The sequence below is a fragment of the Podarcis muralis genome, chromosome 17 (assembly GCF_964188315.1).
Source record: "Podarcis muralis chromosome 17, rPodMur119.hap1.1, whole genome shotgun sequence".
NCBI classification, from domain to species: domain Eukaryota; kingdom Metazoa; phylum Chordata; class Lepidosauria; order Squamata; family Lacertidae; genus Podarcis; species Podarcis muralis.
In genome coordinates this window covers 25,566,850-25,580,412 of record NC_135671.1, presented here as the reverse complement: position 1 = coordinate 25,580,412, position 13,563 = coordinate 25,566,850, and the positions used below count along the sequence as shown (strand labels likewise).

General features: G+C 43.0%; 1 protein-coding gene across 7 annotated transcripts in view; it reads right to left on the bottom strand.

Annotated features, from left to right (window-relative positions):
• Positions 1 to 13,563, bottom strand: part of CCDC171 (coiled-coil domain containing 171) — a 207,451-nt gene that overhangs the window by 83,868 nt on the left and 110,020 nt on the right. For all 7 annotated transcript variants that reach the window (XM_077921218.1, XM_077921217.1, XM_077921222.1 and 4 more), the window contains one exon: positions 154 to 299. In XM_077921218.1, the coding sequence (XP_077777344.1) occupies positions 154 to 299 (146 nt within the window). The remainder of the gene's footprint in view (positions 1 to 153; positions 300 to 13,563) is intronic.

Genomic DNA, 13,563 nt, shown 5'->3' with positions numbered 1-13,563 from the left:
TCCTTCAAGAGGATCTTTTACTAAATTTCAAAGACAGGCAGCTGTACTTTTGTTTTCCAGCGCTGCATTATCCAAGGCTAAAACCCTTTGCATGAAAGTAAGAATTGATCTTTTGTCTGTTTCAAGTGATCTCCCCAAGGCCCCAGTGCTCACTTTGCTGCCATGCGGAGGGCACTCTCTGCATCGCGTATGCTCTCCTCCAGCCGACGCTTGTCCTGCTCCAGCTGGGTAAGATGTCTATTGAGCTGACGCAGAGATTGATCTTTTCTTCTCAGCTCCATCTTTGCCTCGGAGAGACTCTGGGAGCAGACAGAAAGCAGAGTTACTTGTCAGCTCCGATAATTAACTTCAATTTATGCCATAGGCTATTAAACAAAGAGGAATACAGACTGACTGTGAAATAGATTGAGGCTATTTTCTAATAAAAATAGTATCTATTTACCCTTCTTACAACATCCAGCGCGTTGAAAAATTTAACTGCATTACAGCAGCACACAAAAACACTCCCACCTGCCACAATCGCAGATACTACAGGTGCTATATAATTTTTTAAAAAGTTATTTTATGCTTTCCTTACAGTATTTCGGATGAAGGGTTACACGTGCAATTTAAAGTATATTTTAAAAAGAGAAACCCCAAAGCATCTGAATTTATGGAAGCGTTTTAATGGAAAACTGCTACTCAGGAGGGAAAGAAATAGAAATATAGATGAAATAGATGGCATAAATATACATAGGAGCCAACTCCTAGAGGTCGAGGGGTCTTTGGCCCCCCAATAAAATATTTGAGGGCCCCCCTCCCAGTTGGTGGGCATTGCCATTCAAATGGTGTGAGTGCGCCACATCATGTGATTGATTATAAGGGGCGGGGCTTACCCCAATATTTTATTCAAGTTGGCCACCCTGTAGATATCTCTCTCTCTCTCTCTCTCTCTCTCTCTCTCTCTCACACACACACACACACACACACACACACACACACACTATATATATAGAGAGAGAGAGAGGAAAAAACCACCCTCTCTATAGTCCCTCAATTTGTTACAATACCATTCTGACAATTATAACACACAAACATTCTGTAACTGAGTCATATGGCTTTTCTGATTTTCACATTTTACTGCAGTTTCCATCCCTTGAAGGCCTCCCCAGGATCTACTCTCTAACAACATAAAATGCTTCAGGTAGAAAATTGGTTTAGATTGATACATTCATGCACACAATTCCCCAAAGGACGAACAATTAGACAACTTGCATGCAAACTACAATCAAGGCCTTTATTCTGGATTTGCTAAGCCCAATTTTCAATTCACAGCTCAAGCTCTTCTTTTAATCTAACCTTCCCTATTGTTGAAAGATATTACAATTTGTAGAGCCTAGAGATATGCCAGGGCTATATTAGATTTTTCGTAGTCTCTGCATTTTGTTTATTCTTGTCTGTATTTAGAGTTTCTTACACAAAAATCTAATTCTAAAAATATGCCTTTTTATAAGAGTTTACCTTTCGGCTGTAATGCTTATTGCAAAAGGACTTAGCTGTACTGTAGCAGGACTAAATTCCTATATGCTACTTTGACAAATTAAAAAGTTATAACCTTCAAAACGGAGCCAGGAATTTTAAAATATCTGCATAACGCTTTACATCTATTCTTAACATCTTCCATCTGAGGATTTGAAAGGATCAAGCAGTAGAAGAATTTGGGGTATTGATTTCCAGTAAGGCTGAGCAAGCAAACTTAGCCTATGTCAATGGAAACTCAACTGTGGAACGGAAGCCCAAAGGACCTCTGCAGGGCAAGCTCAGATTATATCAAACACCTGGGAAGCAGAGGGCCACTTCTAAGATTGCTTTTGAAAGACTTGGGCACACACCTTGGGAGGATTCTGCAAATTCAGGAAAACAAGAACCATCGCATACACATTGGAAACGAGGCTCGTGAACCCAAGAATAGCTCTGAGATTATTTCTCTACAGGTACCATTGCTCTGAAATGGTAGTACATAGGATGATTGACAAGAGGGCCTCAAAGATCTTCAGATACAGATGTTCCTCTTGGGAGTGACTCAGAGAACGAATGCCGAGAAGAAATCAGAAATTGGGGTGGGGAGTCCAGTTCCTATTACAGTGGTACTTTGGGTTACATATGCTTCAGGTCACATATGCTTCAGGTTACAGACTCTGCTAAACCAGAAATATTACCTCGGGTTAAGAACTTTGCTTCAGGATGAGAACAGAAATCGTGCTCCGGTGGCGCGACGGCAGCAGGAGGCCCCATTAGCTAAAGTGGTGCTTCAGGTTAAGAACAGTTTCAGGTTAAGAACAGGCCTCCGGAAAGAATTAAGTACTTAACCCAAGGTACTGAATTTAAACTAGCATTTAAATGCAAAATGTACATTTAAAGTCTGCAAGACAGTGACAATACAGCTGAAGGAGAAAATATAGTTATCTCGTAACAACAGTGTTCTAGGATGGATGTGTCTATTGCCACGTATACTTTCTTTATCAAATGGGAAAACCACATTCACGCAAAATTCAGTTGATCGAATTTAGAAGGGTTGGTGGGAGGGAGATTGCATTACTCAAGAATTTCCCCTTTCCCCTTTTTTTTTTTTAAAATCATATAGAAGATAAATTCATTGCTTCAAAAGCCTTTTTGATACTGCAGGAAGAATATATGGTCCTTTTTTTTTTCTTTTTTAAGAAAAACAAACAGCACCAAATATTTCTCCAGCAGAAATATGAGACTACAAAACAAGACACATTCTGTACATTATAAATCTAAACTTAACTCTATTTTATTCTTATACAGAATGTGCTATTCCTTGCATGCAGGTCTTTTGCCTTCCTACACCCAAGTGCAGGGCAATTGGGGGGGGGGGCTTCAGAGTTTAACTTTAGACCATCATTCCCTTAATGTCTTTTTTATGTTGAGATTCCACACTGAGAAGCTTAGATATTCTTACAACATTGATGGCATTAGGTAGGCCTTCATTCTTCTTCTTCTTCTTCTTCTTCTTCTTCTTCTTCTTCTTCTTCTAGAGGTCTTTTGCCCATGAAAAGTTGCAGCTAGCTATAGGCATGATTGAGAGGCGGCTGCTGTTGGTGGGTAGTAAACTAAAAACCTCCTTCTGCCTGCAGAAGATAGACGCAGGCTTCTCTAGACTGCAACTATTTGTTTTTTAATAATAATAATAATAATAATAATAATAATAATAATAATAATAATACCCCGCTTTTTACTTCAGCCAGGCTTCGGAGTTGCTTGCCAATAATAAAAACATATAATATACAGAACTGCACCATAGGGTGCAATCCATTTGAGATTAAATAGGTTTTAAACCAACCTGTTTAAGTGGGCTTCATGTGTGCTTTAAATGTTCTGACATCGCACTCAGTAAGCAAGGCAAAGAAGGTGCTACTTCCATTTAGCATCACAGTGTGAACTATATGTGATATTGGCACACAGGCAAACACGATGAATTAATGAGTCATCATTTCAAGCATTCAGTTTGCAGGCAACACGGCGCAACTTTATACGCTGGGAAAATAAAAAGAGGCTAGACCATTTCTCTTCTTCCACTTTTCCTAACAAAATAATTTACACGCTTTTCCGCCTAGAAACACTTTCTCAACGGAATTAAAACTACACTGAGTTATTTCCTATTTACTGCAAAAAAAAGCAAGAAAACCCCCCCAAAAACCAAAAAGCTGGCCATTGCATCCTAACTGGCAAACTCTGTTGGTTACTTGCCCTCCCAACATGAACTGCAAACCACGATCAAACTGTGGTTTGCAATTCCGGTTTGGAGAACAAGCACAAACCATAGGGAACACATGAGCCTTAGGCTCACTCATGCAACACCAAACCATGGTTTAGTATTTCATGAAAACCAGTTCAGAAGGGTTTGCATTTCTGAAGAGCTCCTGAAGTAACCATCAAAATGATTCCTTACTACCATTGCACCCAATTTTTACAATTAAAAAAAAAATCCACCTTTCTTTTTTTCCCTCGGATAAGACCACGGCAGGCGGAATTTTAGCAGATTTTTGAGGTTTCGGGGGCTCCCGTTTGTTTTTTTAAGGATGCTAAATCTGCTTTGAATCCCTACCACAAAGTTGTTCAAAGACAATAGAGGGGAAACCTGAAAGCAACAAAAGTTTACGTGACCTGGAGAGGTGAAGAATAATTTGCAGGCATCAAAGGATGACTATCCTGGACACTTTCAGGAGAAAGTCTCACCTCTGCTTTTTAAACTTGGCCTTTGCAGGTTAAAGATAAACCTCCAAAATGGTTGGAATGACTAAACCTCCAAAATGGTTGGAATCACTTAACCTCAAAAACGGTTGAGCCATAGTCCGGAGTGCTTTAAAAGTAATATATTTTCGGTTGCTAAGCCTTCCCCCTCCGCCGCCCCCCACTCCCCATTTCTTCAGATTGATCTAATTAAAACCCCCGATAAACTTTATGGGCTCTAATATTTCCAGCCGAATGACGGAAACCAAGAGGGTGTGCCTCAAGGCAACAAGGCGGCCATGATAAGCAGCGGGCTAGCCACTAATTTCTCAACCAGGGTAGAGATTGTGAAAAGCGCGATGTTCTGATATCCAAGAAACTGTTCAGGGGAGAATAGGATAAATCAAGTTTAATAACTCTGGTCCTAATTGTTCCCCCAATGCTCAACTCTAATTACTTGGAGAACTCTCCTGACTGTCACCTGATATTAAGTTGTTGGAGGCTGAGTGTGGAACGGCGAGATAATCAATAAACATTTAGAGGGGAGAAGAATGAAGATTCCCCGTTAAGCAGTGGGAAGCGGCGGCACCCAAAGCCCTTCTGCTCATGAGAAAGCCTATGGGAGACGCGCCGTGATTGCAAAGCAATAATCCAAAGCCCTGTTTTCGGGCCTCGAGGCAGGAGTACGTCTGAGGGAAAAAGGTTAACACGGTCACCCTAATTACAGCCCACTTTCACATGCTTCATATATAAGCGAAGACAAGCCAATTAGGTAGAGAGGAAGATAAGAGAAGTTTTATTTGTATACTAATTAAACCCCTGATGAAATTAAAGGAAAAACATACAGCTCTGTAATTGTGTCTGAGAAAGGTCACTTCAGGTTCAGTTATCAGAAAAGCACAGCCTTGAGATATTTCACTTAATCCACAATACAGCCCCTTTCTCTTTATTTTTTTGCTCCCTGGGCCTTAATATTTACAGAAATAGGAAAATTTCAAAGCCCGATAGCGCATTTATCTTGGAAGCGTTGTCGTAGACAAATTTGAACCGCTGGAAAGTTGAAGCTGGATAAGAGAGAGCAGGACAACAACAAAAACACAAAACGCCCACCTACTGCCGGCCTACAGCGTTGTGCAGACGCAGAGAGTGTTCGTTTGGAAATGCAAAGAGCCTTAAGACACATTATATTTAACACATTATGTTGTTAAAGACAAAATAGCCAAGCATATAAAGGAGTAAGTCTTGCTGAACCAGAGCCAGGTTCAAAGTGCGTTTCAATGCCACCCCAGCTCAGCTTCAGATAACATTAGCCACATTTCGCTTTCGCTGTATTAGCTGGCAAAATGTATTAAAAATAAAATAATACTAATATCAAACTTGGCAATAGAGCAATGCAATCCTGCGCTCCAATTATCCCTTGGAAGTGAGATACAAGCTTAGGGAGGAAGAGCTGGGAGGTGCATTTTTTTATAAAGGAGATTTCGCAAACAGAATTTCTTCTGAATTTTTTTGCAAAAACTCACTTCCCACTACAGTTATAACAAGATCCTGTTTACAGTGAATTTGTCCCAGGAGTCAGGTGACTCATGACATGAATATTAAGTGAGAATACTAAGCAAGAATCCTGCCTATACAGTGGTACCTCGGGTTAAGTACTTAATTCGTTCCAGAGGTCCGTACTTAACCTGAAACTGTTCTTAACCTGAAGCACCACTTTAGCTAATGGGGCCTCCTGCTGCTGCTGCTGCCGCGCCACCGGAGCACAATTTCTGTTCTCATCCTGAAGCAAAGTTCTTAATCTGAAGCACGATTTCTGGGTTAGCAGAGTCTGTAACCTGAAGCATATGTAACCCGAGGTACCATTGTAGAGAAAACTGACTTTATTAAGTTTACCACAGTGGAAGCTTTTGTTCTAGAATACGGACTCAAGCCCTGGATTCACCTTTTCCTGCTAAGCCATCTTTAAATTCAGCCCTCCTGGGGCAACCAAAGGCTATCTTTTCACGATGGAATTTAATCGATGTGCCTCCAAAATTGGAACTCTTAACATTTGAAAATTGGCAGGTGGTCTTCTGTCATATGATGTAGAAACATCATGAGGTACCTCCATGCATTACAGTGTTGTCAGAGATCTGTCAGAAATAACATGTGCAAGTTCTCCAAAGTTGGTGTTTTTATTTTTACTTTTAAAAATAAATTTGGCTTGCCAACGTTCCATAGAAGACAGGAGATAGCAGACAATAGTGAATTTAAAATATATATATATATATGATCACCCACTGCAATGATCATACACTGCGATATGATTTTAAAATCGTATCAGACATATTTTAATACTTATAAACACCTTAACAAAGAAACCTACAGGTGGGGGGGCAATTAAATCTAAAGTAAATGTTAACCACTAGCATATCTGACCTGAAAATATTATTAAGCAAATATAATCTGGCTAACTACTGATAATAACAGAAATTACATCTATGGAAATACTTTACAGAAACACTATTCCATGCTATATCTATCTATCTATCTATCTATCTATCTATCTATCTATCTATCTATCTATCTATCTATCTGATTTTAACCAATTTAACTTTGAAAGCGAAACTAAAAGTATTGAAATATTGTGCATATTTAGAATATTGTGTTGAGAAGAAGAGGAGTTTGGATTTGATATCCCGCTTTATCACTACCCGAAGGAGTCTCAAAGCGGCTAACATTCTCATTTCCCTTCCTCCCCCACAACAAACACTCTGTGGGGTGAGTGAGGCTGAGAGACTTCAAGGTCACCCAGCAGCTGAATGTGGAGGAGCGAGGAATCGAACCCGGTTCACCAGATTTCAAGTCTACCTCTCTTAACCACTACACCACACTGGCGTAGAGGTGCACAAGTCATATAATGAAAGCATCATGACTTGCAATCAGAGAACTGCAAGTGGAAGAGGACCTTCCAAGTACCTCTCCTCCCCCCTTAACTCCCTAGACCCTCATGGGTCTCTGTAAGGTTGCAGGACTCTCCTGAATAGGATGGGCTAGGGCAAGCATGTCCAACCGGTCGATCGCGATCTACCGGTCAATCGTGGGGTGTCCCTGGTCGATCACGTAATCCTGATTGATCCCCCCCCCCACAAAAAAAGCACAACAACATCCTCCTCCACAAAAAAGTTCAACAACTTTGGTCAATCCAACGGTTAGATCACTGCCAGTTTTTTTAATATAGCGGGAGTAGATCGCAGTCTCTTGGGAGTTGGACCTGCCTGGGCTAGGGAATGGAAGGAGACTGCTGGGGAAGGTAAGATCTGGCAAAATCGGGCACCCAGGGTGACTTCACGTGATTTTGAAGGTTTCCCCTCTTTCTGCTGCAGCCCCCCACTCTCACACTGTTCAGAAGAGCAACCCAACCCTCCAGAGGAACTTTTCGGAGGCACAGGAGAGCAGACAGGAAAATCCCATTCTGCAAACTTTGTTTGACTTGTGGTTCTCAGGATCCAAGCCAACAGGTAACAAGGAACATCACGATGTGTGAAGCCTTGAACCGGCCAATAAGGTCTGGATCTACTGTTTTGGAGACACAGTAGTAGCATGCTCAGATTTTGTAAACACCGTGATTAATGCAAACACAAGATTTATCTGTGATAATGTGCAGTGGTAGGTTGGGCAAAGAGTAGCGGAAAGGAGGAAATGAAGTGTGCAATCCTACAAGGTCCTCCCTTTAACCATGGTAGTCTGTTTAAGTGAACAAGGGCAAACAGAATTAGCGCAGAGATCATACTACCAAGATATCCAATCTCATTTCTATTTAAGCGGCTATTTCGGTATGAATTCTATGGAAAGAAAGAAAAAGATGAAAGCTTTGCACAAAAGGAAAAGGAGATCATGGGAAAAGTTGGTTAAGGTTAATAAAGACGCCCACAGGGCAAGTCCTATAAGCGTAACTCTCTAGTTTAAAATAACAACAAAAACTGCTAGGTATAAGGGACTTGGATATCAGAAGGTATCAGAAGCCAGAGAAAAGTCCCATGCATTGATATTCAAGCTGCTCAGAAAAATAGGGTTTAGAACATTAAGAAAAAAATTCCGCACAACTTTATAGGTCTATCGATTCCCTCTGCACATCTCAAGGTAATATGGTTACTTTGTAGTTGATTCAATGCTCTAACAAAGATCTCTCAGGAAACTGGATTTAACAAGAGCCTTCTTGTATATTTGAACAAAATCTTAAAGGTACATAAAAGCTTTAAACTAACCGGGATAAGTGGTCTGCGTGCACGTCTGTTTAACACCTTTGCATTTAACTCGTGAAATAATCCCATTCCCCAACCCCCTCAAACGTACAAGTCAATAAATCTTTCCCACTGCAGTCTAAATTCCAAGGTCATGGAAAGAAGTGTTTATTAGTATAATTACAAAAAAAGCAATAATACCATTAAGCCTTCCGCGGCAGATTTAAGAAGAAGAAAAACAACCCATTAGAAGCAGAAAATAAATAATAAAAAAGGGTATGGTAGGGGCATTCCCTCAACAAAGCTACAGAAGGCAAACCAAACATCAATTTTCATTAGTTGTTGTTATTTTTGTTGTTATTTGTAAATATATCTCCTTATTTAACCATCCTAAGGGCAGGCGCTGTTGCAAATTTAGGCCAGCACAATGGTTGCATTTGCAGGTAGTGGTAAGCCAGGGGTCGGCAAACTAAGGGCTGTGGGCTGGATCAGGCCCAATTGCCTTCAGGATCCGGCCCGTGGATCGGCGTGGGGATTCTGCTCGTTTGGGCTGCGCCATTTCCCCCCCTGCGCTATTCCATTCCCCCTCCCTCACACACACACACCACGGCGGCGCCTCCTCCCTCCCTCCTCCTGGCTTCTCCCTGCCCTGCCTAGAGGAGGAAGGGGGCTGGGCTGAGCTGGCTGAGCGCCATTTTAAGCAGCCCCTCTCCGGAGCCAGCCCTTTCACGCCGCTCATCTTTCCTCCGCCATCGCCACCCTGGGGCTCCTGGGGGCCAGAGAGCAGAGTGAACGAGCTCCCTTTGCCTACCCATGAGAATCAGCAGCAGCAGTGGTGGTGGCAGCCCAAGGGAAGGTAAGCGCAGTGACTGGGGGTGGGGGTAGGACTACTTGCCCCCTTGCCTCTTCTTCCAGCTCCCCCCCAGTGCCACTTCTCCACTGGCCTGCCACTTAAAAAAAATTCTGACTTCTGTGCTAAGCCAAATCATGGCCTAGGACCAACATGGCTGTTCCCAGGGAGATCACAGCTGCTTTGCTCCTATCAGGTCCTTTTAGTTCAGCACAACATGACAGCTAAACCAAGGGTTGGCTTAACGAAACCTTCTGAACCAGGGATTGTGGTCTCTACTCCTCAACCATGATCTGCACTCAAAGATTTGTACTCAAGGATACAGAGTGCACCAATCTAGCCCAGTTTTCTGGCGGAAGATGCTCTCCATAGTCTCCAGTAGCCATCTTTCGTACTGTCCAAAAACGAATGTGATGGCCTGGGACTCGGGCTCGGAACCAGAGGAGTCTCAGTCCGCACAGGATCCTTTGCCTCAGGCAGCAGCTGAACCAAGTCTGGGGCCTGATTCTGAAGAGCCCCAGTCTGCACAGGTTCCCCTGCAACAAGCACCAGCTGGGCCGAGTCAGGGGCCTGAGCCTGCCCTGGCTCCAGATTCGGGGATTACCTCGTTGCCTTCAACTGGGCCATCACTTATAGCTGCTCCACTGCTGGTTGGGTCAGGGGAGGCTGAGGAGGCCCCTGGGGCTAGTAACCCACTGACATCTCCCGAGTTGCAGAGACTGAGGTCTGAGAGAAGGAGAGACCTGAGTACTCGCAGGAGGAGTGCTCGCCTTCGGGTGAGACAGGGAGGTGAATCGCTGGGGGATCAGGACCGGCCGTTACCCCGACAAACATAAAAGTTTGCTGTTTGCCCGAACCAGCCTGTGATCCTGTGCCTGACCTTGCCTGGTTTGCTGCCTCGTGTCCTGCCTTGGCCCTGTCGTGCTGCCTCCTCACAGAACCCTTGGATTCGGGACCAGACCTGGACCGCGTTACTTGGGTTACCCCCGGGCCCAGCACAACGACCCCCTTCCAACTCTACGATTCTATGAAACTGATACATAAATAAAGAATCTTTAAAAGGGTATCTGCAAAAATCTCTTATCCTGGCATCAAATAGGGACCGGTACCCTTATATTTAGGGACGCGGGTGGCGCAGTGGGTAAAACCTCAGCGCCTAGGACTTGCCGATCGCATGGTCGGCGGTTCGAATCCCCGCGGCGGGGTGCGCTCCCGTCGTCCGGTCCCAGTGCCTGCCAACCTAGCAGTTCGAAAGCACCCCCGGGTGCAAGTAGATAAATAGGGACCACTTACCAGCGGGAAGGTAAACGGTGTTCTGTGTGCTGCGCTGGCTCGCCAGATGCAGCTTGTCACGCTGGCCACGTGACCCGGAAGTGTCTGCGGACAGCGCTGGCTCCCGGCCTATAGAGTGAGATGAGCGCACAACCCTAGAGTCTGGCAAGACTGGCCCGTATGGGCAGGGGTACCTTTACCTTTACTCTTATATTTGTTAGCCAGTTTCTGGAACCCCTGAGAAATTAAAGCTAAAATCTTTGCCGTGGCATTTTTGGGGGTGACTCCAGGTTGTGGAATGGCCTTTGAGGTGTATGTTTTTCAATGACGATAGTACCTTGGTTCTCAAACAAAATCCATTCCGGAAGCCCGTTCGGCTTCCAAACAACTGAGGTGCGGCTTCCTATTGGTTGCAAGAGCTTCTCGAAGTCGGCGGAAGCCGCGTTGCACGTTCAAGTTCCGAAAAACATTTGAAAACAGAAGCATTTACTTCCAGGTTTTCAGCATTCGAGAACCAAAACGTACAACAATTGAGGAGTTTGGGAACCGAGGTTCCACTGTACATGTTTTAAATATGATAATTCGGTGCCCCGCCCTGGGACCATTTGGTGAAAGGCAGAGTAGAAGTAGAAAGAAAGAAACAATAAATGAAATCTCTGCAAACGTTTGGAGGAGGAATACCAGAACCTTTGATTGACTAATGAAAAAAGAAAAGAATTAGGAGCTATAATTGAAATCTAATATGTGTATTTAAGATGCCATGTGATATTTGTTTACATGAAGTAGACGACGTTGTAAAATACATACGGTTATGTTGTCTCATGTGCCCTTGAGCTAAAAATAAAGTACTTATGGATTTGCACACAATGTACAGTGGTACCTCAGGTTAAGTACTTAATTCGTTCCGGAGGTCCGTTCTTAACCTGAAACTGTTCTTAACCTGAAGCACCACTTCAGCTAATGGGGCCTTCCGCTACCACCGCGCCACTGGAGCACAATTTCTGTTCTCATCCTGAAGCAAAGTTCTTAACCCAAGGTAATATTTCTGGGTTAGCGGAGTCTTTAACCTGAAGTGTATGTAACCTGAAGCATATGTAACCTGAGGTACCACTGTACTGCACTCCTCTAAAAAATGAAGAAGGAAAATGAGAGGACTAAGAGAACTTTCTACATTTTAAAAATTGATCCAAGACCAGAATCCAACCTTTCGGCATGCTATGAGGATAATACATTCCAACAAGTCCTCGTGCACATGGATTCACAGGCATATTTCCAGCAGTCATTCCTGGGATATCAATTATGTCAAAAGTGTCCCTGAGATGCAACTTTGTGAAAGGTGTTCCAATTGAGAAAGAAGAGCAATACTTTTCTAGAATTGTTGCGCAGCAGGAAACAAGCAGGGTTGTGGCACATGGGTTAGTGACTGTCCCAGGTTTTTCAAATCAAAATTCTAAAGAGTTTGCCCAGGCACTATAAACACATAAAAGGATGCATCTTTTTCTCCATTCTCTTGTAGATATGCAAAAAAGATAATTATCAAAAAAGGTTTGTTAAAAAGGCATTGTCATGTTGCATGTGAACTAATCATTTTTTTATGAATGAAAAAAATCAAAGTGTTCCAGGAATTATTGTGTTACTGATGGAAGCGCAGGTGTAAATTCCAGTGTAAAATCCAGCCTCTATAAATTATTTACTCGCTGAGAATATACATTATACAAAACTTTTTAAACAACTAAAGCCTTTAAGTAATTAATGAATTATGAAATTTAGTCTCCAAACAATTCAGAAGGGATCTCTCTCTCTCTAGCTTGCTTTAACATGATAAATTTGATTAACAGTTTACTATTAACTTGTACACTAATGAATAATCAGCTACATTATGTTCTTTAATGAACAACAGCTTTTAATTTAATAGATACAGTGTTTAGAATTGCTCCTTCTTGCCAAAGTGACAACACGATTGCTGGCAAACATCACCATCCCTTTGAGTATTCTAAATCTAGCCGGTTTCTCTGGGGGGGAAAGAAAAGGAAACACTCATGGGAGTCGATGAATGAGAGCTTCAGATTCATTTTCTGAATTTACACCAAACATATTCACAGCTATTCTACTTGAGTATTAGCCTTTTCATCAAACCTCTTTGAAAGCATACCCAAAAAATATGTTATCACGTTAGAACACAATAATCGGCATTATCACACCTGCCAAGTCTCAAACGCCCTTGGTGACAGATTGAGTATTCTTAAAATTATCCAGCCTTCCTAGCAAATAAATCTAGCATATAAAAAATTCCAGGCCGCATTACTTTTAAGGTTGTGCTGTGTGCTACTTCGACGCTCACAGAACCTGTTAATTCTTTAACTGGGTAGTGCTAATTAGAACATTACATGTTATGGAGTAAGGCAGTCGTGGCTGAGCATCTGATCTGCTTGTAGAACGTCCCAGGTCCAACTCCCATCTTTTATGCAGGGCTGAAACAGACCCAGTTTTGAAATCCTAGAAGGCTGCTATGACTTAGTGTGGACAGCGCTGAGCAAGATGGACCAAAGGTCTAACTCAGCTCGCCAGTGGCGTAGCGTGGGTTGTCAGCACCCGGGGCAAGGCAAGTAATTTGCGCCCCCTAACCCGTGGATTTGCGCCCCCTAACCTGTGGATTTGCCCTAACCCCAGATGTTGCGCCCGGTGCGGCCGGCCCCCCCTGCACCCCCCACGCTACGCCACTGCAGCTCCCTACGTTCCATGCACGCAACTCACAAGTGTTAAAACTGCACCCCAATCCCCAAAAGCCATACTGAGCCACTAAAAGCCTGCTCATACGTGAGACATTATGGGAAATAGTGGCTGTTCACCGAGGGAACAGTACAGTGGTACCTTGGTTCTCAAACTTAATCCGTTCCGGAAGTCCGTTCCAAAACCAAAGTGTTCCAAAACCAAGGCGTGCTTTCCCATAGAAAGTAATGCAAAACGGATTAATCTGTTCCAGAT